This window comes from Sceloporus undulatus, chromosome 3, assembly GCF_019175285.1.
Source record: "Sceloporus undulatus isolate JIND9_A2432 ecotype Alabama chromosome 3, SceUnd_v1.1, whole genome shotgun sequence".
NCBI lineage: Eukaryota > Metazoa > Chordata > Lepidosauria > Squamata > Phrynosomatidae > Sceloporus > Sceloporus undulatus.
Window position 1 is genome coordinate 879,130 of NC_056524.1, and position 25,942 is coordinate 905,071.

The 25,942-nt window shown below is 46.8% G+C and overlaps 2 protein-coding genes across 2 annotated transcripts in view; both read right to left on the minus strand.

The window, feature by feature from the left end:
• CHRNA10 (cholinergic receptor nicotinic alpha 10 subunit) overlaps nucleotides 1-1,493 on the minus strand; it is a 10,896-nt gene extending 9,403 nt beyond the window's left edge. Inside the window, exon 1 of the mRNA XM_042458113.1 lies at nucleotides 1,298-1,493. Coding sequence (XP_042314047.1) covers nucleotides 1,298-1,367 — 70 coding nt within the window. The 5' untranslated portion in view covers nucleotides 1,368-1,493. The remainder of the gene's footprint in view (nucleotides 1-1,297) is intronic.
• Nucleotides 1,494-8,319: 6,826 nt separating this feature from the next.
• The window catches only part of NUP98 (nucleoporin 98 and 96 precursor), a 72,641-nt gene continuing 55,018 nt past the window's right edge, over nucleotides 8,320-25,942 (minus strand). The window contains 13 exon segments of the mRNA XM_042458150.1: nucleotides 8,320-9,758; nucleotides 10,729-10,840; nucleotides 11,675-11,829; nucleotides 13,308-13,549; nucleotides 15,024-15,245; nucleotides 17,016-17,155; nucleotides 17,376-17,519; nucleotides 17,727-17,884; nucleotides 17,988-18,254; nucleotides 19,700-19,929; nucleotides 20,803-21,232; nucleotides 23,699-23,858; nucleotides 25,407-25,583. Of these exon segments, the coding sequence (XP_042314084.1) occupies nucleotides 9,538-9,758; nucleotides 10,729-10,840; nucleotides 11,675-11,829; nucleotides 13,308-13,549; nucleotides 15,024-15,245; nucleotides 17,016-17,155; nucleotides 17,376-17,519; nucleotides 17,727-17,884; nucleotides 17,988-18,254; nucleotides 19,700-19,929; nucleotides 20,803-21,232; nucleotides 23,699-23,858; nucleotides 25,407-25,583 (2,658 nt within the window). The 3' untranslated portion in view covers nucleotides 8,320-9,537.

The window sequence follows — 25,942 nt, forward strand, 5'->3', positions numbered from 1 at the left end:
GATTCCTAGAGAGAAGACTCTACTAGGCCTTTGTAGCTCCTCCATTGCAGTTCTATGGTCAGTGTCTGTCGGATGTTGACCACAGAGTTGCCCTGGAGGACCTAGAGATTCCTAGAGAGAAGACTCTACTAGGCCTTTGTAGCTCCTCCATTGCAGTTCTATGGTCAGTGTCTGTCGGATGTTGACCCTGGAGGACCTAGAGATTCCTAGAGAGGTGTCCTCTCAGGTCAAAACAGGGCGTTCTTGTTATTTGCGCTTTTTGCATATTCACGGGGGGCTTGTGCCCCTGACCCAGCGAATAGGGAGAGACAAGTGTATTTTAAAAATACTTTCAAGCCATGGATGCTTGAATCCATGCGTAAAGAATCCATGATACAGAAGACCAATGGTCTATGCAGGTTCTAGGCTGTTTTAAATGCTTGATCTGATTTTTATCGTAAGCATCCCTGAGACCTTATGAATGGGATAGAAAAGTGTAAATCAATTGGTCAATCCATCCCAGCATGTAGGACGCAAAACTGGCAGAGCGGACGTGAGATGCCAAAGGTTTCTGGGGAAGTGAATGGGAAAGGTGGGATTTGAACCCAGGCCAGCCCCTTCTCTGTCACCTTTGACCCCACAGGGCTTTTTGTTTTCTGGTCCTGCCTCCTTCCTTGGCTGAAAGCCCCAACTTGCAGAGGGTGCTGCGAGATGCATCCTTTTTCCCATCCTGAAAGTTTAATGAGGGGTGTCCCATTTCAGCGGCAGGCGCTTCCATTGACATCTTGCAAGGTTCGCTTACAGATCAAGACACGCCATTTCCAATTACTCAGCAGGTGCATTTCCAGAGCGGGGCAGCTGCTCCTCTTCCGCATGCGGATGATTGAATTGCAATTTAGCTGATGGCAATGCCTGGCAGACCCCAAACGCCAGCGCCAACACCAAGTTTCTATGGAGCTGGTAAGGTACCCTTCTAACCCCTGCCCAGGTTCTTATTTACTTCTTCATTTTTTACTTTAAAATATATTAGACTAAGAATAAAGACAAACAGCATCAGCCCGGAGAACGCTACCTGCTCCCAGGTGGGAGGCCAAACAAGAAACCTTAGAGTCCGCAGGTGCTGCAGAGTCCTTTCCATCCAAGGATGACAAAAAGGAACCAAGAAGATGGAACAGCATTGGCTTAAGAGCCAAGCTCCTCCAAAGAAGCTTAAGAGAGACACTAATTTTATTTAGAGAAAAGCCACATTAGCAATAAACAAACTCCTCAATTCCAAACCCAGGCTTTGCAAAAGGAAGGGAAAGGTGCAAAGACTTACCTGGCACCTGGAGACACCCAAGTAAAAGCCCAGAAAGCAGGAGAGAGCAAAGGAATGGCTTCGGAGGCATCCTCAGACTTGTCCTCAGGGTCTGTAATGCAACTGGGAAGGTGAGTTTTAAGCTTCTCCAGAGGACATGAAATCCCAGTCCCCTTAATGGTGAAGGCAAGGTGAGTGATGGAGACGCCAAGGAGGGAACCAGCCGCTCAGGTGATGATGATGGCAGAGAGGGAAAATAATGCTCTCTCTCTCTCTCTCTTTGTCGCATGCAAAAGGGATTTCTTGCGTGCGCTGCAGTGCGCTGCAGGGCGTGCGGCGTGGAAAGTCCAGCCTGCCTTTTCTGTGACAGCCACTGAGGGATTTTCCTTACCTGGCCTTGAGAGTGGAAAAGGGAAAGGGAAAGAGACACCTGAGGGAAGTGGCTTCAGTGGGTCCTGAAGAGGTTTCTTTAGAAGGAACCGCTAGGAATTACTGTTTTGCAAAGATGCACACATACTGCACCACTGGACCCTAATGTATTTGCTGGGACATGAGGGGGAATACAGTGCATACAAATGACTGCATTTGAAGTTACGTGTTTGCCTAATCTAGATTGTAGTAAACTTGTAAAATCCTAGCCAGCAACCTTTGCAACCTGCAAAAGAGGATAAAATTGGCAACCTAGTGCTGTTTTGGCAGGAAGAGAAAAGCGTGGTAAGTGTTGTTTCCTTCCCAGATAGTCAGTTTCATAATCTTTGGCTTAGTGCATAACGTTGCATATCTTTTAACCAACCACTTTAGACTTGGATTTTACGTGTATTTTATAAGGGGACCCACCAAAAAAAATTGCCAAGAAAACCCTGCAATAGGTTTGCCTTTGGGTCACCATAAATGAAAAATGAGACACAACAGCAACAAATTCCCAAAGTGGTTGTGGAGCTGGCATTGTGGGTTCCTGGAAATGAGATTTGTGGCACCATAGATAGGTTTGACCACTTGGATGTTGCAATAGTCCTCGAGGGTCTTTGTCACTTTCATAGAACTGTAGAGTTGGAAGGGTCCCCCAAGGGACATCTAAGGTTTGGTTGACTGGCTGAAGCCATTGTGTCTCGCCACCAGCCATGCTTTTGGGGAGGAAGGTCCTCCAGAAACCGAGCAGCGCATGGCGCCATTTCTAACGCAAGGAGAGCGCCCTGGAAATGAGGTCCCTGCTGGGTACGTAGGGTTTCCAGGAAGGCCTCTAAAACAGTGTTTTCACAGCTTTAGTTCTCTGCACCAAAGGCATTGTATGGATTGCAGAACCATCACAGAGTGGGATGGAGCACAAAGGCAATCTAATGCCATCCCCTGGAGTCTCTGGGCATTTGTCCACTACTGTCCACTATGGCCCATCGGAGGAGCCTAAACAGCCTAAACAGGTACCAATCCCATCTGATCTAGGAAGCTCAGCAGGGTCAGCCCTGGTTTACTTGGATGGGAGACCACCAACAGATGATTTTGATACATATTACCGGATGGTAGACAAAGGGAATGCTGTAAGATATAGGTCCCCATGATATAGATATGGTTCCCCATGACATTCTTGCAAACAAGCTTGTAAAATGTGGCTAGACAAGGCAACTGTTACATGGATTTTTGTCATTGGTTTACCGGCCGAACCCAAAGGATGGTCAGCCATAATGGCTCCCTTTCCTCCTGGAGAGAAGTGACCAGTGGGGTCCCAAATTCTCTGCCTGGCCCAGGGCTATTCAACATCTTTATCAATGACTTGTGTAGTGAGGTACTCACCCAGGTAGAGAAGCTAGGGGCTAAGGGCAGCCAGGTGGTGGAGGTTGAGGGAAGGAGGAAGTTAACCAGAGGTGGAGCTGGAAGGATTATAAAAGCAGAAGGGCTGAGGCCTGCGAAAAGGGGTCGGGCAGCAGCGGCCAGGAAGGGAAAGAACAGGGTTTAAGGAGGCCAGAGGGGGACAGAGTCCCTGTGCCTCTTCCAAGAAGGGTCCTACGGCCAAAGCAAAGGCCCCAAGAGAAGGAGAAGCGACAGAACCCTTAGAGGAGAAGCCTGGGCTTTGTGGGCTCTGGGGAGTGGACAACCAGAGACCTTGAGGCTTTGGAGGACGAGTGGTGCAGTCCACAAGAGAAGCTGTGGGAAGCAAGCTATGTCACGATGGGAAGTGAGATGTCTGACTTGAAGACTGGACTTTATGTTTTGAGTTATCATTACTGGATACAAAGCTATTTCTTATTAAAGGTACAGTTGTACCACACTGTCGGAGTAAGTTTGTTGTGCATCTGGGAGAGAACATAAGGGGAGGATCTGTTGCCTGCAAGATGGAGTCTGCTATGCCAGCCCCGCCCACAACTTGGATGACAGAATTGAGGGCATACTTATCAAATTGCAGATGATACAAAATTAGGAGGGAAAGCTTAATACCCAGAGGACAGGATCAGATCCAAAATGAACCTAATAGACTAGAAGCTGGGCAAAGCACGAAAATGAAATTCACACCGAGAAATGTTTGGTATGCACTTCGGGTGGAAAATGAAATGCACAGATATAGATGGGTGACACCTGGCTGAATGAAAACTATCGTTTGAACGGACTAGGAGTCACAATCGACCACAAGTTGAACATGATCAACAGTTGTGATGCGGCAGCTAACAAGGCCAATGCTATTCCTAGGCTCCATCAAGAGAAGTAAAGGAGAAGTATAGTGCCACTGTATTCTGCTTTGGTCAGGCCCCACCTGGAATACTGTGTCCAGTTCTGGGCACCACAATTCAAAAAGGACATGAGAGAAACTGGAATGTGACCAGAGGAGGGTGACCAAAAATGAGGAAGGGCTGGAAACCATGAACCCTATTAGGGAGCTGGGTAAGGTTTTTTAGCTTGGAGAAAGAAGGCTCAAGGTTGACATTACGGCCCGTTTAGGTATTTGAAAGGGATGTCATAGTGGGATGGAGAAGCTTATTTTCTGCTGCTCCAGAGAATGAGACATGGAGCAATGGACGCAAACTACAGGAAAAGATATCACCTTATAATGGGCGTTATTAAATCACTTTAATTCTATGGATGTTATTGGTTGTTGTTGTTGTGTGCCTTCAATCATTTCCGACTTATGGTGACCTACGAGAGGACCCTATCATGGGGTCCTTGGCAAGATTGTTTCAGAGGGATTTTTACATGGCCTTTTTCCTTAAGGCTGAGAGAGCTGACTTGCGCAAAGTCCCCCCACAGTGGCTTTCCGTGGCCAAGCTGGGAAATTGATCCCTGGTCTCCAGAATGATAGTCTGAGCTCAAACTACCCAATCTCTTGTCCAGTTGTGTGCTTTTAAGTCATTCTGACTTATGGCAACCCTTCAGCAAACCTGTCACAGGATTTCTTGGCAGGTTTCTTCAGAATGGGTTTTCCACTGCCATCATCTGAGGCCGAGAGAAGGGACTTGCCTAAGTTCACCCAACAGGATTCAAACCCAGGTCTCCAAGTCCATAGTCTGACACTCAAACCACTAGTTCTAGTGATAGTTAATTACTTTAACTTCATCATAGGCGGGTTACAACGGGCAAAAAGGGGTGTATTCATGGACGTCATGAAGGTAGAGCCTTCAACGGCTTTACTGAATGCCACGTAAACACGCCCCCCGCACGCCCAAGCGGGAAGAAGCCGGATTAAAAAGTGCTGCTGTTTTTTCCGCTTCTTTTTGATTTGCGGCATAATAGGTAAGCGATGCCGAGATACGTCAAAATGCTACGCCGCAAATATAAGTTGCCCGTTTAAAAGCTCCGTGTCAGCTGCGTCGCATAATATGGGTCGGGGTCCGGACATGTGCGTTGCAGTCAAGGCTTTAATTGCAAACGTCCGCGTTGGAAGCTGCGGCCAGCTGCGGCGCATTTTTAATTTCGTAACCCTAACCCTAGAGCCACTTGTGTGATATGCGTTGCTAGAATCGCGGGAAGTTGTAAGTTTGCCGGCGAATTTTTTGGTTGTAGAAAGTGAAAAGGGAAAGTTTGTGATTTAAAGTGACCCCTACACACATCCTGTGCCATCTCACCTTGGAAACGGGCACAGTTCGGCTGCTCCTGGCACAGCTGTGTGGCGGCTCACTTTGCCACCAGGCAGGATGGCAACAGCCATCCACCAGCAACCCCCCCCGAAAAAAAAAAAGGCATGGGGACGTCTTGGTCTCATACTGAGATGCTACCGCATAGGCTATATGGTCCCAGAAAATGGAGTACCTGCAGAAAAACTGAGCAGTCCTACCTGAAGGCTGACACATACGAGAAGGGGAAGAAGCCATGAGAGCTGCTGCACCGGTAACACCCAGAATTGATACGGCCGCTACTGTTAAGTTGGCCCATTAAAAGCCAAGCTCCGTCGCATAGTGAGTGGGGTCTTGGAACATGCGCAGTTTGCAGTCAGGCTTTAATTGGCAACGTCCCTGCCAGCAGCTGTGGAAGCTGAGGCACAGCTGCGGCGGCATTTAAGACTCGTAACCCTAACTAACCCGAACCACTAACCCTAGAGCAACAGGTACGCATGCGCTGCTTGGAAATTTTTGACTTTAAAGTGCACCCTACACAATCCTCTCTGCCATTTTCACACTAACATAACATAAAAAAAAAACGCTAAAACTGTAATATTGACATATGTACAAAGGAGTTGAGGGGAGATGGCAGGGGACGGCCAGTGGCAGAGGAGACAGCCTGTGCTGCCGCATTGCAGAATTCAGCAGGAGTGGCGGGACCAAAGGAGAGGAGGCATCCATGAGTGCGGGTGACATTGGCAACGGGCAAGTGGGACAAGGATGCCAACACCAGCTGATCACCAGCTGGCAGGAGACACCACGTGTTTTGGGGCAGAGCGGGGGGGGGGGGGGGAGAATTTTAAAGGGGCTTGGGCACTTTAAATGCGAACATAGCTTTCTGCCGCTGCTTAGCCCTTTAGCTGCGCAGCTGCGCATCCAGTAGCCGGCAAAAGAAAAAAAAAAAGCCGCGCTTTGGGGCTGCCCGTGCGGAAGCTGCCTCTCTCTTTGCAGCGTCCTCCGAGGCGCGGTTGGAACTCGAAACTCCGGGTCCGAAACGGACCCAGGTGAGGCGCTTTCACTGCCCCCGTGTGGAAGCCCCAACACCTGAAGCCAGCCCCCGGGGCGGGCCGGGAGGCTCCGCATTCAGCTAAATACACCTCAGACGTCTCCCTCCCTGCCCTCTGTAACCCCCCATAAATAGACTTGCCGGTAAAATGAGGTCCCCAGCTTGTTGGCATCAATTGGCTTACAGATGGTAAACCCCGTAGAGTGCGGAATTCACCGATGAGACAGTACAGATGTTGGAGTTGGCTCATTTCACTGAGGCTTTACAAGCATGCTACCTCTGCGGTCAAGAAAATCTCAGTGAGATCTCCTTGAATACCAGTTAAAAATCAATCCATGCCGGCTGAAGAAAGCGGAGAGTAGAATCCGCTCCTCTGAAATGGGGAGCTGGGAGGGAGTTCCGCAGATACCCGGGATTGGCTAAAAAGACCAATAAAAAGCTCCTAGAAAAAACAAATCCGCATGGTACTTCCTGTGGAAGCCATGACTAACCTGAGGCTGTTGCATTTTGACTGATCGCAGATGCCATGACTCAATTGTAAAGTAATGCTGCTTGGTAAAACGGAAGGCAAAAGCCTCTTGATCCCTATACTGGTATTGGGAGAAAGAGCGAGAGATAAGAAAAATTAAAAAGAAACAATGGCAAAAGGCAAAAGGAAAAGAAAATGACAACGTATTAGGATCAATGGATTCCATCAAGAAAGCCCTGGTTGCTGCTCTGAGTTTGTTATAATCTGAGCAGGGCTATGGGGACTCTTGGGGGTTTCTCATGATCAAGCTACAGCAAAAAAGAGATTCCGCCTCAACATTAGGAGGAACTGTCAAGGAAAAAAGCAAATGGGATTACAGTAAATGAAATAAAGATGTATGTGAGAGTCAGGTGACTCAGCAAAGACCATGGAGAACCACACAGGTGTAAATGGAAACAATTAACAAGTCCTGAATGCCAAGGACAAGAAATGTAAGTGGATAATTGGACACACCTGACAATTGTTCAGGGCAAGGCTGAGAGTGATGAAATCATTAATTGTAGGATGAACCAAGAGAACCAATGAGAATGAGGTACAACGCCTACTGGGTGGAAACAGACCACAGTGGGTGGTACCAGCATTGACTATAATAAGGACTATGCATCCCAATGTATTTTGTGCGTTGTAGTAGTGATTGTAGAGTGGGTTAAGGATAGTGGGTTTGGCCTGTATATAGTAGAATAAAGTAGATCTTTATATATAAGACTACTGAGTTTGTCTGGTCTTGGGTGAAGCTACAAAACCAGCTGGATCCTGAAGAAGGTGAAGACTTCTGTGGAAGCAAGAGTGAGAAGGCTTGGAAGATTTGCCAGGGTCTCAGCCTATTCTCTGTAACTCTGCTAAGCGATAACCACTTGGCCAAAACTGGTCAGCGCGGTGCACAACCAGGTGGTGAGTTCGAGCCAGAAGAGAAGAGCTACAACTCCCATCATCCCTGACAGGAACTTCCTGAGAGTAAGGGCTGTCCGACAGTGGAACACACTCCTTCCTCGGAGTGCAGTGGAGTCTCCTTCCTTAGAGGTCTTTAAACAGAGGCTGGATGGCCCTCTGTCAATGGAGGTGCTTTGATTTGGATTTCCTGCATGACAGAAGAAGGGGGTTGGACTGGATGGCCCTGGGGTCTCTTCCAACTCTATGGTTCTATGAATCTATGATGGGGGGGGGGAGTTTACCATAAATCAGAGTCAGCTTGATGGCACATAAGAAGCACATCCCCCTCTGTTGAGCCGGATCTCTCACACGCTGCCAGCAATGCACACAGACCCCTCCATGCCTTGTGTCTTTAACAGGATACATAAAGTGGATACTGGTCCTTATTAAACAAGGACATTTCACTTTGTGAATGTAGTCCAAAATCCTGTATAACAGTCCTGAGAATCAGACCACTTTTTTGAAGGTGGGGAAATAAACAAGGCACACGAGGAAATGCTATAAACGTTTTTTAATTTTTCTTAGAAAGTATTTCCAGAGAAACAGACAAGAAAATAATCTGGATCATTTATTTATAGTTTCAATAAAAACCTTTACATAATGTTCATGCGTAACCACACTGCTGCTGGCAACCCTCACCCCAACACAGACTGACCCCAGTTCCAGGGGTCCAGGAACCCATGCCCCACTGGACCCCTGCATCCACCTGAATGGGCAGCAGCAGCCACCAACACCCGCCTAGGCCCTCGGCTCCGATTGTGCAAACAGGGCTTCTGGCCGCTTTACACACACCCATGCACACCTGCCCTTGCAGGACAGCCGGAGGGGTTGAAAGTCCCTTCCTCCCAGAGGGTAAAGCTCCCTGGACCAACAAACCCCACAACCAGGTGAACCCCACAACTTCAGGCTGTCTGTCTCAAGAGTGGGTAGCCTCAAGAGAAGCTGTGTCCTCAGTATTTGCAAAGAGGTCTGCTTTGTGCAGCTGATAAGAAAGAACAAGAGCAGCTCAGCTCTTTTTAAAAATGACCATGAAAAAGTCAGGCAACCAGAAGGTTTTGGGGTGGGGGAAGGAGTTTGAAAGCATGGAGGGCCCAATCTTCCTGCCCTCCTCTGTGAGAATCTGGAGAGACTTGCCCTTGACCCACAGCTGCCCTGACAGCCCAGGCTGGATTGCTGTGCTGAAGGGAGACACACCTGGTGCGCGTCCTGTCAAACAACCACCACCTTTGTGGAACACACTGCCCTCTCCAAAGCCACCCCGTTCTTGGCCTTCTCCTACCAGAAGACTAGACAAGCTCTCTGGGCCAGGGATCAATCAAAGGGAGACTCGATTACACACACACACAATTTCCACAGTCATCTGTAAGAAGTCTGGAAGGTGCTCCGCTGCTGCCTTGCTCCCTCCCTTCCATGGGTCAGGCCTTCACCACAATGGCTGGCTTCAGCTGCAGCAAGCTTTATTCAGCAATTGGGGGGGGGGGCAGGCAGGGGGGAGGCATCTGTGTATTACCAATGTGTCTTTGCACTCTACCCCTGAAGGGGTGGCCAGAAGCCAGTGAGTCGTAGCCCATGGCAGCATCCACAGGCAGGCAGGCAGTTCTGCTTTGCTGGAGAGGGTGTTGCTGGCAGAAGAGGGAGCGTACCCTTTCCTCCCCAAAAACAAGAGACAAGAAGACCAGCGAAATGTTCAAAGGGTGCAAGAAGCAGGCCAGCCTCACTGGGCCACCACTGTCAGTTCTCGCAAGTAAGACTGGGTGAGGCCACGCAGCTCCTCCAGGGCGTAGTCTTCAGGCATGGGCAGCCGTCCGATGTGGGGAGCCAGGAGCCGCAAGGGCACCCGCTGCACATCAGGAACACTGCCCCTTGAGGCCGAGTCCAGAGGGTGCTGCAGGCTCAGCACCACCCGCAAGATGTCTGCATTCCGCTTTGCCATTTCTGCGAGGAAGGAAAAAGGAAGGGATCCAACCATCAGTGACTCCAAATGAGCTGGGTTTCTTTTCTCTCCTGCCTCCTTGAGCTCTCTGGGTCTGCATCAGAGCCCCCTTCCCAAAGCATTACAGACCCATACCCACCTAACACAAAACAAAGGATGGCTCTGCAGAGCCTGGTTGGTAGCGTAGAATGACTTTTCCTCAGCATGACCAACCTTACACTGTGGCCATTATGCCCTCTGGAATATCTGCGGCTCAATTTGATTTCAGTGAAGGCCACAGGAGGCTAGACCTCCATGGTTTAGGCAAGCGCTGTGAAGATGGCCCTACAAGGAAAGTGCCCCTGCCTGACCTTAGATTTCAAAAGCCAGGGATGCTTTTTAATCTCCAAAAGAGGCACAAAGGCCCATCCTCCTCCCTGCAACCTCTGCAACTCCCTTCCTGGGGAGGTTAGAATTCCAGCCCCTCTCTTTCAATTGTCAAGTCATCCTAAATGGCTTCTGAGAACATAAAAGGTTTTTTGAAAATGGAGCGGATTCAAATTACAGTATAAGAGATTACACCTAAACATCAGGGGGAACTTTTTTAGTTCAGCAGTGGAACAGACTGCCTCAGAAGGTGGTAGAAACTCCTCCTTTGGAGGCCTTTAAACTGAAGTTGGATGGTGAGTGCTTTAGCTTTGGATTCCTGCATGGCAGGGGCTTAGATTAGCTAGCCCTCGGGGTCCCTTTTCCACCTCTCTGACTCTGTGAAAGAAAGGAATTTCCACATGGTGTTCCATTTTATGTTGTTTTTAAACCAGTTGGTTAAAGCCGTCAGAAAATGCTGTGTTATCTGATTTTAAAGGTCAGCAGCCCTGAGTGCTCTGGGACATGTTGCACAAAACTTTCAGAGGGAGAAAGGGAGGGAGGGGGAGAGGGAGGAAGGAAGGAAGGAAGGAAGGAAGGAAAAACCAACAGTGCCCATTAACTTACCAGACTGGGCCAATCTGTCCTTGGCATTGTGGCAAGGGACCAGCTCTATTCTGTTGCAGAGCGAAATCACTTTGGTGTGCAGCTCCTCCAGTTCATAGCTGGAGCAATCCAGCTGAAAGTAAAAAAGCAAGAAATAGGAAAGGTATCCTTGAGGGATTTCATATCCTGTGCTTGGCAGAAATGCTTCTGCAAGATGATGATTCTGGGTGCCCACTGGCAGTTTCTTAAAGTAACCTTTGGCTATGCCACGTGGGTCAGACAGGAACTGCTCATTCCATCTGATGTTCTCTGCACTCCTGGAAATTCATTTGGTCAATGCTTCAACCAGTCCTTGTGCTCATAGAAAGTCATGGCATGAGAATACTACACTTAGTCTCCCCAAAGTACTTGCCCACTACATGACCCCTGTGCATTGTGGACAAACAAGACTGCAGCCCATCAACCTCTGAAACACACTTTGTACACTTTCTTCACAGTGAGCAAACAATCATTCTGAACAAGGAGCAAAATGGACGGAGGCACACCAGAGGCTACACTGGGAGCCTTTGTGGCTGATGAGCAGGTTATAAATACTCTAAATAATAAATAAATAGCGAGATATGACAGCAGAGACCATCTCTTGGATGGCCACCTGGACTAAGCTCCCTCCTGTCACTGCCACTCCTCAACACTGGGAAGGTCCCATGCGCCCAGGAGGAGGATTGGCTTTCCTCTGACAAGCTAGTTTTTAAATTGGGTGTATGAGGAATATACTCATGTGAAAGCATTCAAGAGCATTCTCCCGCCACACCTACATGCTGAATTAGAAATGCAACACCACTTTCTCTGGCCATGCCAAATGTCTGACTGAGGATGAGAAAGAAAATGTTCATAGGAGAGATTTCTTGGATGGAGGGGGGCGTGGGAGGGAAATAATCTCCGGTGGCTACTGTCTGGGCTGCACTACCTGCTGAATCCTGTTGAGCATCTCAATGACCCGAATGTAGTCCAGGAAAACCAGCCCTGCAGTGTCCCAATCCTGGATGAGTGTGCTGCGTTCTGGGGCAGACAGGTCTTCTAAGAATCCTTTCAGGTAGGTGTAGTTTTCGTTAATGATGGCATCTGAGCAAGAAAGGAATGAATGAGAGTTGTAAGATTTTAACATGGCACAACTGTGAAACCATGGCACCACTGATGCCAAGAACAGGATAAAGAAAAAACAAACAGATAAATGATTGTGACTGCATCTGCACTGCAGAAGTAATCCAGTTTGACACCACTTTAACTGCCATGGCTCAATGCTGTGGAATTCTTGGAATTTCTGTTTGTTACGAACCAGTGAAGGCTAAATGTCTCACAAAACTGCAATTCCTAAAATTCCATAGCATTGAGTAATGGCTATTACTGTGGTGTCAAACTGGATTATTTCTGCAATGCGGATGCAGACAATATCCCAAGAGGAAGAGCATGGTGGTCTAAGAGCCCCCTGGTCTTCTCAGTGGCTGCTCCCAGGCTCTAGTGGTCTCTTCCTATGGAGGCAAGGCTGGCTCCCTTCTTGCTCCTAGCTTTTTGTTGGCAAATGAGGAACTGATGTGAAACTGATCATTGTGTAAGAAAAGGGCTTTTCTCAGTGTGCTTAATATCCTGCCTTCTCCCCAGTATGGGAATCAAGATGTCTTACAACAGTTAAACAGCTAAAAATGCACAGCATGCAGAGGTTAAAAATGTAACTATCAAAAAATGAAAACCAATTGAAAACACAACCCTTAAAAATCCTACAAATCATTGTCACAAAGGAGTTGTGAGCTCCCTGCAGCCAAACCCAGTTTAAAAAAATGTCACTAAGGCTCTCTGGACTAGTTGAAGCGCCAGTCTTCAAAGGCAGCCCCACACAGAGCACATGACAATAATCCAAGTGGGACATACTATACGGATGTTTCAAATGGCTTCAATTTTGCTGACAGTCTAAAACCATTCTAATACTATTTTGCAGTTTTAGTCATTTATATTCCTAAGTGCCAAAACAAACTGCAGAAATAAGACTGCTTGAAACTGCTTTAATTGCTAGAAAATTCTGGAATTGTAGTTTTGTGAAATATTTAGCCTGGTCTGTCAGAGAGCTCTGGTGTGTCAACAAACTACAAATCCCAGAATACCCTAGCACTGAGCAGTTGAAGCCGTATCAAACTGGATTATTTCTGCAGTATATTTTGGATGAAGGTCTAATTCTCTCTTGTTCTGGAGCCCTGGTGTGCAGTGATTAAATGCAGCCACAAGGGCCACTCAGCCTTCCATCCTTTCGGAGGTTGGAAAAATGAGTCCCCAGCTTGTTGGGGGCAACTGGCTTGCACACTGTAAACTGAGTTCACTAACAAGCGATATACAAATGTACTTGCGACTGCAATTTTGCAAGCTGCCTGGAGACCCAGCTTTGAGGAAAAGGCAGGGAACAAAGGAAGAAAGGGATGGTTGGATGGCTTAGGGAGATGTTTCCTTTCTGTCAGTGTTTGCAGAAGTGTCTGCTTGTCAATAATGCCCTCTAACCCACCTGCCCACCTACTATTGCTCAGCCCGCTTGAGAGCCATCAGGTGTGCCTTACCTGAAGCTAAGTGCCTGACCAACAGCCGGTGGCACAGGTTCCAATGACCTGCCCGGAACAGATGCAGGGCCTCCTTGTGCTGGTCACCCTCCCTCCGGGCCTTCATGGCCTTTGCCTCGTGAATCCACGCTGGGGGCACACAGAGCCTCTCCGTGAGAAAGGCCTCTTTCTCCCAGGAATCCGGCGTTTCCATTAACTGGCAATGGCGATTCAGCATTTCGCGCACAGCTCTCTCACGCATGCTGGGGTGGAAATACATGGATGAAAAATTCTATGAAGAGCTTCTGATCAATGGCTTTGGATAGGTAGCAGTACCATTCAGCTAGGCAAACTGCTTCTCATCCATCTTCACACACTACCTCCTTCTTCCTTCACTCAACCTAGTTCTTTTTTTCTGGAACATCTCCAGAGGAAGGGACGAAGATGGTTAAAGGTCTGGAAATCAATAAGCTCTATGAGCCCCTTAAGGAAAACTGATGATGAGTATAATAATATAGTAATAATAATGATGTGTGAAAATTAGCTTTGATTGGGAAATTAATCCATAAGCTTGTTATAGTACAGCGGGCCCTTGTTATCTGCTGGGTTTGGCTCCTGAATTCCCTGTGGATACCAAAATCTGTGCATGTTAAAATCCCATTAAATACAATAGCATAGTAGTAAAATGGTGTCTCTCATATAAAATGTCAAAATCACACTTTGCTTTTTGGAATTTATACATTTGAAAAATATTTTCGAACGGTGGATGCTTGAATCCATGGATAAAAAAATCTGTGGCTACAGAGGGATGACTGTATCTTAGGTATAGGTTTTTCCAGGTGCAGAAAGAAAAAAACCAGAAAGAGGAGTTAGGCAATTTGAGTGCCGACAGTTATCTGCCTTCACACAGCTGCTCTCATTCTGAAGAAAGAGGGACGGTAGGAGTCAAGGTCCCTTCAGTCCCTTGACCTTCTCTACTCACTGGATTCTGAAACCATAATGTTTGAGCCGCCAGTAAAGACTTACTGACTGTGTCGTTCTTCAAGCCAAATAAGCAAGTAATGGACTATAACTGTGGCACTGATATGTTATGCATTCTGCACTCTTCACATGCTCTGGATGTGCATGACCGTCTTGCAGTGACAAAACTTAGGATGGTTAAAAGAAATTTAATTTTATTCTGAGTTGGAAGTGTTTTGCTGACTATATGGGTAAAAATGAAAACACTGGGCTTCCAAAGGCATCCCAGACTTTTGGCTGACAATTCTTTTGACAACATTTTGAACATGTTTACTGTATTTTATGTCTTTGTACTTTAACGTAAAATATAACTTTGCCTACTACTGTCTTCTGAGAAAGGATCGTTAGGGATAGCAATTATAAAATCAACTTTAAAAAATAATAATGTCGTTAAATACATTGACTGGGTCTGTTCAAACTTTGTACAGACTCTGTTCAGGAGATTGAGGCAGGAATTCTGAAGGCCCACTAAATCAGTGACTGAATGACAAGCCCACATACAGGTATATCCCCCCTTGATTCAAGCCATCTACTCCAGCTGGAAACAACAATAGGGTTTAGGTCAATTTTCTAAAGGCAAAGATGTTAGCCCCCTGGAATACCCTTCCTCCCTCTTTCCCAGTATGTGGGAAGGTGCCTGACATCTGAATCCATTTTATCTGGGAAAACACCACATACATTAAACAGCAACACCAAAGGAGGACTCACTGCACTTACTGGGCACTGGGCGTGTGGAGTAGCACAAAGACTGCCCATTCCCACAGCCCCTCGCTCTCCAGCTGGGCCGCGTAGCTGGCATTCAGCACCCCCTGGCACTGCTCCGAGAGGTGGGTGTAATTCAAGGCACGCAGCACTTCCCACAGGTGCCAGCTGAGGCGGTAGTCCAAGGGGTCACCGGTGATGCTCTTTGGGTCAAGCAGCTGGTGGAGATCGTAGCATCTGTCAAGGGACAAATCACACAGTCATAGAGCCCTAGAGATGGAGGGGATCCCAAGGGCCATCCATTCCAACCCCCTTCTGCTTTGCAAGAAGACACCATCAAAGTACTCCCTGTGACAGTCAATGGCCATCCAGCCTCTGTTTAGAAACAGCCTCCAAAAGAAGAAGACTCTACCACTTTTGGAGTCAGTGTCTTCCACTGTCGAACAGCTCTTACTGTCAGGAGGTTCTTCCTAATGTTTAGGTGGAATCTCTTTCCTCCTTTCCCATTTGTCATGTAGATGATGGAGCCAGATTGTTTTCTGTTGCTCCAGAGACTAGAATAGGAACCAATGGATTGAAATGGCAAAGAAACTTCACCTGAACATTAGGAAGACTGTGAGAACTGCTTGACAGTGGAAGGGACTGACTCGGGTAGGAGGTGGACTCTCCATCTTTGGAGGTCTTCCAACAAAGGCTGGATGGGCATCTCTTAGGCATGCTGCGGCTTATTTATTTATTTATTGGATTTATATCGCGCCTTCTTCGCAAAATGGGATTCCAGGAAGTCATGGACTCCTGCATGGCAGAAAGGGACTGGACTAAATGGTCCTTGAAGTTAAGATTCAATAAACACACAGTGTCAGGCAGGCAAGGGCTTTGTTATTCCAACAGGCCTTTGGGGACCACAGAATGATAGAGCTGGAAGAGACTTCAAGGGCCATCCAGACCTAACCCTTTCTATGCTTAAACCGACTTTTTAAGGGGAGAGAGCTTTAATTACTGTGTTGTACTCCCTATCTTTTCTGCTGTTATGTGCATCTGTGTTTAATTCTATTGGTAATTTAATTATATTTCAGTTTTTAATGCTTTATTGATAAAAGCGTTTATGTATAAATATTTTAATTTCTTAAGATGCCTTGAGACTCACAGCTAGTAAAAGAAAGCAGGACACAAACAGGAGGAGTTGGAGGAAGTCAGTTTTCAGCATGGAGGATGATGGTGTGTCAGTTCTTGATACCATACATTCTTTCCAAGGAAAAGGAAGCCCTGTTCCACCTGGGAGAACAGTAGACTTTCAGGAGACTGGGAGCACTGCCCCTGCCCCAAATGCAAGAAGAAATCCATGTTTTGGCACCACTGGACACAACTCTGCAAATTGTGGCAACACACAGAATTGTTCTTTGGGGCTGGGTGAAACAGGGTAAATGAAATAGCTTCGCAACTTCCCTCATGGAAATGTGTGGGAAACCTTAGCAAAGGAATGAGGGAATGGGATTAAGAGATGTGGGCAACCTCATGGCAATCTATATTTTAGATTGTAAGCCTGAGGGCAGGGAACCGTCTAATTAAAAAATAATAATTGTAAGCTGCTCTGATAGCCTTTAGGGCTGAAGGGCGGGGTAGAAACAACGTAAATAAATAAATAAATAAATAAATAAAATAGATCTATCCCACCGGCTCCTTTGAGGTTTACAAACAGGCGGTTTATTATTTTTTATTTAAAAAAAGAATAACCCTAGAAATCTGTCAAGTATGCCAAACAAAACAAAACAAAACAAAATCCAAAACCCTGGCTTGTTTGCAGATGGTACAAGTTTTGTTTTTTGAGGACATTATTTGTAGTATGGCCTTGGCTAGTGAGAAAGACAAAACTTTGGAAGAAACAGCAGCAAAACCGAAGTCTTGTGGGACCTTGAAGATTAAGCAGTTTATTACAGCAGAAACTCTCTGGGGGATGGAGTTCCTTGGGCCAGACGTGTGGAGCAGGGGAGAAGGAAAATTTCTTACCTGTCACTGTACAGTTTTAAGAGGTGAAAGCAGACATCTCGCAGCGGGTGGTGCAAATCCCCTTCCTCAACCAGGCAGTTGGACCCTTCCAGATAGGGAGGTAGGGGAGGACAGGCATACGTGTCACGCTCCAGTGAGTCCTGAGGGAAGCAAGGGCAATGAGTGAGAGGTGCAGGGGCAGGCGGAGGGGCCCATTGCCCACCACAGGCACCCCACATTTACCTGAGATCCTGCTGCACCACCAATTCCCCCTCTACCTCCTCCTCTCCTTGGTGGACAGCAGCAGGTGGGACTGAACCACATCTGTGGCCTGAGCTCAAGTCTGGCCTCCTGACCTGCAAGGATGCTGCCCTCACTCACCTGGAAGGCTGCTTCGTACACAGACAGGGCCTTGGAAAGGGAAGCCGTGGAAGGAAGCAGGTACCAGAGGTGGATGCCAAGAGACCGCTTCCAGTCCAACTGGGAACAGACATTGAGGCTTCTCCTCTCTGACAACTGCCACACCTGCAGAAGGGAAGAGGGTGGGTTCAGGCAGGGCCAGTTTGGGCAAAGCCAGGCACTGCAAAGCCCAGAGGCAACATGAATTGATTTGGGCTCCCTTCCCAGAGGCTCACTGGCTTGGGAGGAGAGTGACATTCCTGGCTGCCTCTTGTGAGAGAAGTGGCCAAGCTGTGGCCAGACACAGCTTTGTACTCAGGATTTGGAACTCACCGGCTTCCCAGCTAGCAGGGCATATATGCGCAGCCTCTCCTCCTGGATGAAGCAATCTGCCTGGAGCTGATGCCAGTCTGCCAACTGCAAGGCAAGGAGCTCCCGGACCTCCTGGCTCCCAACCAGCTGTGAGAGGAGCAGAGCCAGCCTGTGGTCACCTAAACAAAAAGCACATTGTCACTCACTAGGCTGCCCTCTCAAGCCAACCTGCAGAACCCCAGCCAGATTGTGATAATCCGCTTCAAAAGATTTTGCCCTTACCAGAGTGCTGTGCCAGCCGACAGGCTTCCCTGATCTGTTTGCCGGTGAGGTAGCTGAAGACGGCTTCTGCAGGATTGCTGTTCTGACTAAGTGAAACCTCCTCCTTGATGCGCTCAGCGGCTGTCTGGGACAGCCAGCGAGAGAAGGCCTTCCGGCGTTCTAGGGCCAAGACATATTCGCTGGGCTTTTCCAGGCAGGCCTCCAGCTCCTTCAAGTGCCCCCAGAGTGCTTCGCACAAGGTCCACACCAGACACCAGTCTTTTACCACTGCTGGGGGGAAAAGCATGTGAGAGTGCATTGTTAGGAAATCAATGCAAGAGCTTCCAGTCTCCGACCTTGGGCTCCTCAATGCTGTGCCAAAATCCCAGCTGCAAGTAGGAAAGGTGCTCCAAGTGCAATTTCTTCATGTCTTCCATTCCCTTTGGTTTTCCTCAAGGAGAATGCTGCTCTCTGGGGGTTTTAAAACCTTTAAAGCTGGTGCTAGTCTCAGAATGTTTGTGCTCTGCAAGACAAGTTCTGGGCCTGCCTAATCACAAGTTTGGAAAAGAGATCCTTTGGTATTTCCAAATCTTTTTCTAGGAAGTGGTTGTAAGAACCTAACCTGTTCTCACCACACTATCTAGAGCCAGGATGTTTCTGCAATGTAACTGCCACTACCGGGGATTCCACATTAAAATTTGCTCTCAACTGACTGGCTACATTCCCTTCCTGGCCGTGTGGCTAAGGGATTCCACAGGTTTTTTGTGGGTTTTTCGGGCTCTGTGGCCATGTTCTAGAAAATTTTCTTCCTGTCGTTTCACCAGCATCTGTGGCTGGCATCTTCAGAGAATGCTTTGCCTGGAAAAATTTGGGTGTATATATACTGTGTGAGCCTGGGAATGCAGGAGCGATTTGCATGTGTATGTTCTGTGCTGATGGCAGGCCTCAGGCTGGGAGGCTAATGCAAAAGAGGATTAATGTCTGCTAATTGATAATCATTATCTGCTGGGAAAGCCTTTGACTCTGAGTGGTTTCCCATTTACATTTGCTGAGTCCTGATTTTGCTGTTCCTCAGGACTGGCAGATTCCACAGGTTATAATACAAAAAAAGAAACCCTCTTCTAAGCTATGACTGGATCTGGCAAAACTGCAGTTCATGTTATAAAAATCTGCCAGTCTTAATGGTGCCACAGCACATTTCGCCCTCTCTCCAAATTGTCTGCCACTTCTCGTCCAGTAAGATGTTGCCGTGCCCCATAGCCAGCAATTCTCCTCACATCAACACAGCTAGGAAGTTGTCATAGCACCAAGTAATCACACATTCCCAAAATGGTTTTGCATGTGTGTGCCTTTCCACCATGATTTGTGTCACATCTTGGAGCATGTAAAGATGTAATGTGTTGGTTCAACAACTGTATGCACTTATCCAGTTATGGTGTAAGGTAGCACAACATTAAGGCCCTACAAGGCCCTACAAGGGACACAGGCCTGAACTGGTTAGCTGGTTCTGTGTACCCCAAGGAAGCTTGTTGCCAGATTCTGCTTGCTCTTTTAATCAATGTAAGCAAAAGAACTTTGACTATCTCCACACAGGGGCAGAGAGGGAATTAGAGAGGGTACCCTTATACTATTCTTCCATTACCCCAGTCTGACAGGAGCTGCACCTAACTGCTAGGCGTCTGGTTTCCCTGCCACTGCCACCTTTGGTATGTGACATACAGTTACACACTCACCTTCCATTTCTTCTGGGTCTTCACATGTCTCCACAGTCCATGTGGCAAACTCATGGATGGCTGCCATGCCAGGGTTGGGGGTCAAGAGGGGGCAGGGCTCGTCCATATGAACAGTGCTGTGCTTCAGCTTGATTTCTAAGGGAGCGAGGTACAAGTGTAGACTTCTCTCAGCTGTTTTTCCTTCCAAGCTCAGCTTTTCTACATGAACCTTGAAGGGAGACTCTGAGAGCCTATGAAGAAAAGGCAAGCAGGCATCAGGAATATAAAACATGGAGGAGAAAAAAGAACATTGAACACCTCCCACCTGCTGTCTAGAAGCCCCTTCTGTTTCTGTGTAGGATTTGCAAACTCAGCCCCAAGCAGAGATTGCTTCCCTATACATATTCTCTGAAGCTGAGAAAGGCAGCCATGGGAGAGAGACTGGTTAACATTATTTTGGAAAAGGTCCCCAAGCCCTTGAGCACATGTGTGTGTGGGACGCAGCTCCCTCCCCTGCTTCCCACAGGCTCCTGTGAAATTGCAGCTGTGCTCAAAACAGGGCTGTGAAGTACTATAGACCATTCTTCAATGGATGGCTCTGCATGAACTCTACAGAATTCCAGAGAGCAGAAAAGGATCCTTGCTAGTGCAAGGATAAAGAAAGCTCAGTGATGGTAGCCTTAATTTGTCCACTACAGTATTGGTGGTGGTGTTTTTTTGGGGGGAGACCCCCTTAGAAGGAAAGCTGCTCCAACTGGAATCTGGGAATTCTCCTTCAGAACAAGGCATCACCCTGCTCAGAGCACTTGTTTTACTCAAACTCCATCCCAACAAAGATGTTGTTCTTTTAAACAAATCTGACAGTGGACCTGTGCTACTACCGGTTTCATTTTTCAGGGCAATGCAATCCATGGTGGATTTTAGGCACAGAAATCTGACCCCTGGACTGTGCTGACCTTCTGCTCTAGTGGAAACTGGTCAGAGCTTAATGCTGCTTCATCCGCAAGAGCCTCCTCACTGCCCTCGGAAGATACAGCTGGCCAGCCAAAAGAGACCCCATCCCACCCTGTCTATAATGGGTAATAGTTTGTAGAAAAAGCACATCCAAAGAAAGTGTGACTCACTGTTTTGGAGCAACAGGCGTGGGCAAGAACCCATACTCCATGGACTCACTTTGGAGGTCTTCTGGCTCGCTTGATGTACTCAGCCGCTCACCGCTGTGGACCAGAACCCAGTTGGGTCCCCAGCCGACACGGAAAGAGCGGCCCATGAAGAGTGCCATGTCCTTCAGCAGCCTCCCCTTCCCATTGGTGATGGACTTTTCCAGGGGCACGAGCCCAGGGTGCCTGCGGACACCAACTGTTTTCAGAGGTACTTCAGGTGCTGGGCTGGACATTGTGAAGACTGAAGTCAGGGGAGAAAGGGTTGGCCAAGGCGATGTGGGAAGAGGGCCTGCTAGAGACGACGTCCGTTGGCCACGGCTGTCCTGGAGGGAGGCAGATGGGGGGAGAAGGAGAGAGCTCCTGGAAAGCCTTGACTGCAGCAACCCACCAACTGAGGGCAGAGGAGAATGGAAGGATGTTAATATTAGGAAAACAAACAAGACAAGGCTAAAAAAGCAAAAAGCAGAGGATCATGACAGCAATCTTCTCTAAACAAACTGGCCATTGGGTCAAAGTGCGACTGCCTGCAGTTTTTACACATGCACATGCAACTTGCTCCCACCACTTCACAAGCCGGTTTCCAGGCATGAGTGTGTTGGCAGTTTCTGTCAGAGCAAGAAGTTGACCATGCATGGCTTCCAATGGACTATAGGAGGAGAAAGGTAGGCCCTTATAATAAATAAATAATAAATCATTTATTTATAGCCCGCCTTTCCTTGAGATCAAGGCAGGTTACAACATCAGAAAAACAAACAATGAACATATACAATATTAAAATCAAACATTAAAAACAGAATTAAAAACACAGATTATGCTCTCACTACTCCCCAGTTTCTCTCTTTCAATCTGCATTCAGACATACCTTCCTAAGAAAGGTAGGCACATACTGGCCTGCATTCAGCTACAGCTGAATTAAGCCTTCAGCCTGATGATACTTCAGTCCAGGATTCAGGTGGGGGACCACACACCTGGAAGACTCCATCCCTCAATGCGCGCGCACGCACACACACGCGCACACACACACATGGGTCCCTCAATTACTGCTGTGAGAAGGACCCTTGTAACTGACAGCTCTGAGAGCCAGCTCCTTCTGGATGACTTTGCTCTGTCTTCAGGGTCCTGCCTGGGACACAGCAAGAATTAAAACTACACGGCATATCTTGTCAATGTTTCAGGTGTTTTCTTATTTAAGAAAAGCACAACATTTTTGCTGATGGTAACTGGAAAAAGCTGAGGAGATGCCCTCCTCCCATCATCACCTAGGAGAACATTCTGAGGTGAGAGCTGAGCCTGACAGGCAGAGACTTCCAGAAGGTTTTGCCAAGAGCCATCCCAGTAGAGAGAATGCTGATTCCCAACTGAGGTCTTCAGGAGCCAGGTTCAAAGAAATAGCACTCAGGGGTTGCAAGTGGTTTAAGCAAGGCTGGTAAAGGGGGAATGGGTATATTCTACCTCCAATGGAATTCAGAGTGCTGCTTCTGACTGAGAAAGAGCCCAGTGACCTAGAACTAGGGAGGGATGTGAAACCCGAGGAGTGTGTCCCTTGGATCGTAACATGTTCTCTGTGAAATGGACCTACCTCCATTCATTTTTCTTTTTTGTTATTTCAAATTAATTCTTTAATGTGGTGAAATGTCAGACAAGCAAAGAATCCACATTAGGCCACTGGTTTCCAAACTTTGGTTTTCCAGATGTTTTGGACTTCACATCCCAGAATTGAAATCCTGAAACATCTGGAGGATCAAAATTTGGGAACCATTCCATTAGATGCATTGCATTGCCATTCTAATATCAGTAATATTAACTTTAGAAAATATGTCCCGAAGTTTTAGAGATAGCTTTTTATCAAAGAGTTTGGAAGTGGTTGTTCTTATTGTTGTTATGGTTTATTTATATAGCACCATCCATGTACATGGTGTGTTACAAACCGTTGCAGAATGAAACATTTATATGCTAATCAATAATATAAAATACTAAAATACAATATTAAAATACAATAAAAAGCCACACACACACACAAAAACATAATGCAAAATAAAACAAAATAGGCAGTACAGATAATAGACTATACAAAATAAACAATCCAATTATCCAGCTCAAATCTTTATAGGACCATGGTTTTAAATTGCTATTCAACATCTTTATCAATGACCTGGATGACAGAATTGGGAGCATACTTATCAAATTTGCAGATGACACCAAATTAGGGGGAATAGCTAATACCCCAGAGGACAGGATCAAGATTCAAAATGACCTGAATAGACTAGAAAGCTGGGCCAAAGCTAACAAAATGAAATTCAACACAGAGAAATGTAAGGTATTGCACTTAAGGCGGAAAAATAAAATGCACAGATATAGGATTATGGGGGACACCTGGCTGAATGAAAGTAGGACCCGGAACAATGGATGCAAGCTACAGGAAAAGAGATTCCACCTGAACATTAGGAGGAACTTCCTGACAGTTAGGGCTGTTCGACAGTGGAATGCACTCCCTCGGAGGGTGATAGAGTCTCCTTCCTTGGAGGTCTTTAAACAGAGGCTGGATGGCCATCTGTCAGGGATGCTTTGATTTGGATTTCCTGCATGGCAGAATGGGGTTGGACTGGATCAGGGCCCTAGTGGTCTCTTCCAACTCTACGATTCTATGATTCTATGATTCTAAATTGTTCTGATCAGTATTGTTCATTAAATAAGGAACAGTTTGAAAGCATATTAATTCTTTACTCTTTTACACTTTTCAACTATGCTAAATTGTTCTGAACCTGTTTCATCCCCACACTACCCTGAGATGTTGTGATACCTGGTGGGCCATGGGGATGTTAGTAACATGTGTTTAATAGGACCCAACAGGCTGTACCTGAGAGGCGGCTCTTCCGTCCTTGCGGCAGCGAGGAGATGGGAAGTCTGGGGGAGCAGATCTCCTGGGAAGTGCCTGGGGCTGCAGCTTGTCTACTCAAGCGGCGATCCAGAATCAAGTCCAAATCTTCATCATCCACAAGCAATGATGCCTTCATGATCTGGAAATCAAGGACACACAAGACTCCTCACCATGCTGTCCTCTTCCGGTCATTTTTCTAAAAGGCCTTAATCTACTATCCTCTCTCTATTTGCATTAAACCTTGCAGTGACTTTTTAAATTGGAAATTAGCCAAAGATCCACACTATGATGTTATAAAACAAAACTACAGGCAGCACATAAAAACAGCATAAAACCATTTTTTTCAGAGTTCAAAGTCAGAGAGAAGAAGGCTTTTGTTTAGCCACCAGAATATGTGACCACCAGGGTCTCCTTGGAGAAAATATACCACCCACTCCAAGGGTCTCCAGTCATCTCATAACCTGTCACACCTTGTGTGAAAGGAACATAAGAGGAAAGAGCCTCCAATAGTGACCTCTACACAAAGGTCAGCTGATACAGAGTTGGGCAATCCTTCCTATAACTTTGCCCCACAAGCTTCTGAACCGGATACTGTTGCCCAGATGTCCTTAGATGCATGGTAGCATGACTCAAGGGTACTCAGGAATCAAGGGTACTGCCATGGTTACAGAAGCAGCATTAGGACCAAGCCATTATGACCCCACACGGGTATCACACACAACTGAAACCACATGGAGCTCATCATTGAGCCCAGCATGGGCTCCATGATGAGCTCCACGTAGTTGCGACTGTGTGTGATGCACATGGGTGCCACACAGTCATAGCACAGCATGCAAGATGTTGCGCTGTAGCCCTGAGTTATTCAAGAATCCTTTAAGACTGAAGAGGATCTTCATAACTTCCCAAGATTCAATTTCCTGAAGGGAAACTCCAATTTCCTGAACTGCAAGAGAATGTGAGCACAAACAGTCCTCAAGTTACATTTTGTCCTACCTGTTCAAAAATCAAGACACCTACATCCCTGGTCAAAGCATGCATATGTATAAATCAGATTTCATTTTGAAATATTTTTGAGAGCCACAGGAATTGCTTTAATCTGCTTTAGAAGACTTGATCCAAGCCATTCCTACCTTCCTAGTAGCTGAAGCTCTTAAGGTTCACTTTTATCCCCTCTTCAATGGCTTTCCATTTTATGAGAGCGACATCCTTTTTTAAACAGGCTTTTGGGTTATAAGATGCAGGATTGACCTTGTGCTTATTCTCTTATTCTGCTATAGTACTGTTCCAATAATGATGAATCTGTTGCTATTTTTGTGTATTACTTCTGCTTTAATTATTGCATTCCTAATTGTAATCTGTTTTATCTATTTATTTTAGACATTCAAATTCTGCTTTTCATTTTGATTTTTTAGAATTGTTTTCAGACTGTTACCTTCCCTTGAATTTGAAGGAATGGTGGGAGATGCTTCAAATCTGAATGAAAATGTGGTTTCCTAAATAAAAAGCTATAGAGATGTGCAAATGATCAGAGAATCAAAATGACTGGAAATAATTTGTCTCAAATGAAAGACAAGCATGTTTCAGAAGACAAGCCATGCAAGAGAGTGAACGTAACCTCAGGTGTCAATTGCCAACCTGAGAGAGGGTCAGGTATACAGGTAAGAGGGACAATGAATGAGAGAGTCACCTGCAAAGTGTGAGGGTTGATGTCCAGAGAAGATGCAATGTGGGTGGAGGCAGGCACTGGCTCCTGATCCTCCATAAGGCTTTCTTCTGCAGCAAAAGCCTGAGCGGGCTCCTGACTGATGTCTGCCATGTCGCTGTCAAACTCCACACCCTTTTCCAGCTGCTCAGCTTCTGGGCTCTGCAGGGAACAAGGAGAGGCAATCCAGCACAGGTCCAAAGCAATGGAGAGTCACCAATCACTATGTGAAGAGAGATCCACACAACACAACCCCCCTGCACCAATTCTAGATTCAGGCTAAATAAATGCTCCAACACCCAGGAGTCACCCAGCTAGCAAAGTCAGCTGTTCGGTGGGAACAAAGGGAAAACGTTGTAAGGCCATGTCACAGAAGGCAAAATTGTGCTGCCAACATAATGCTTCCTTCCCCCTAGTGAATGCCCAGAAACTAAACTAACTAACCCAGAGCATAAAAATGGGCACTATGGAAATCTGTGCTGCTGTCACGACATGCATACTGAGCACTTGTCAAATTTTGC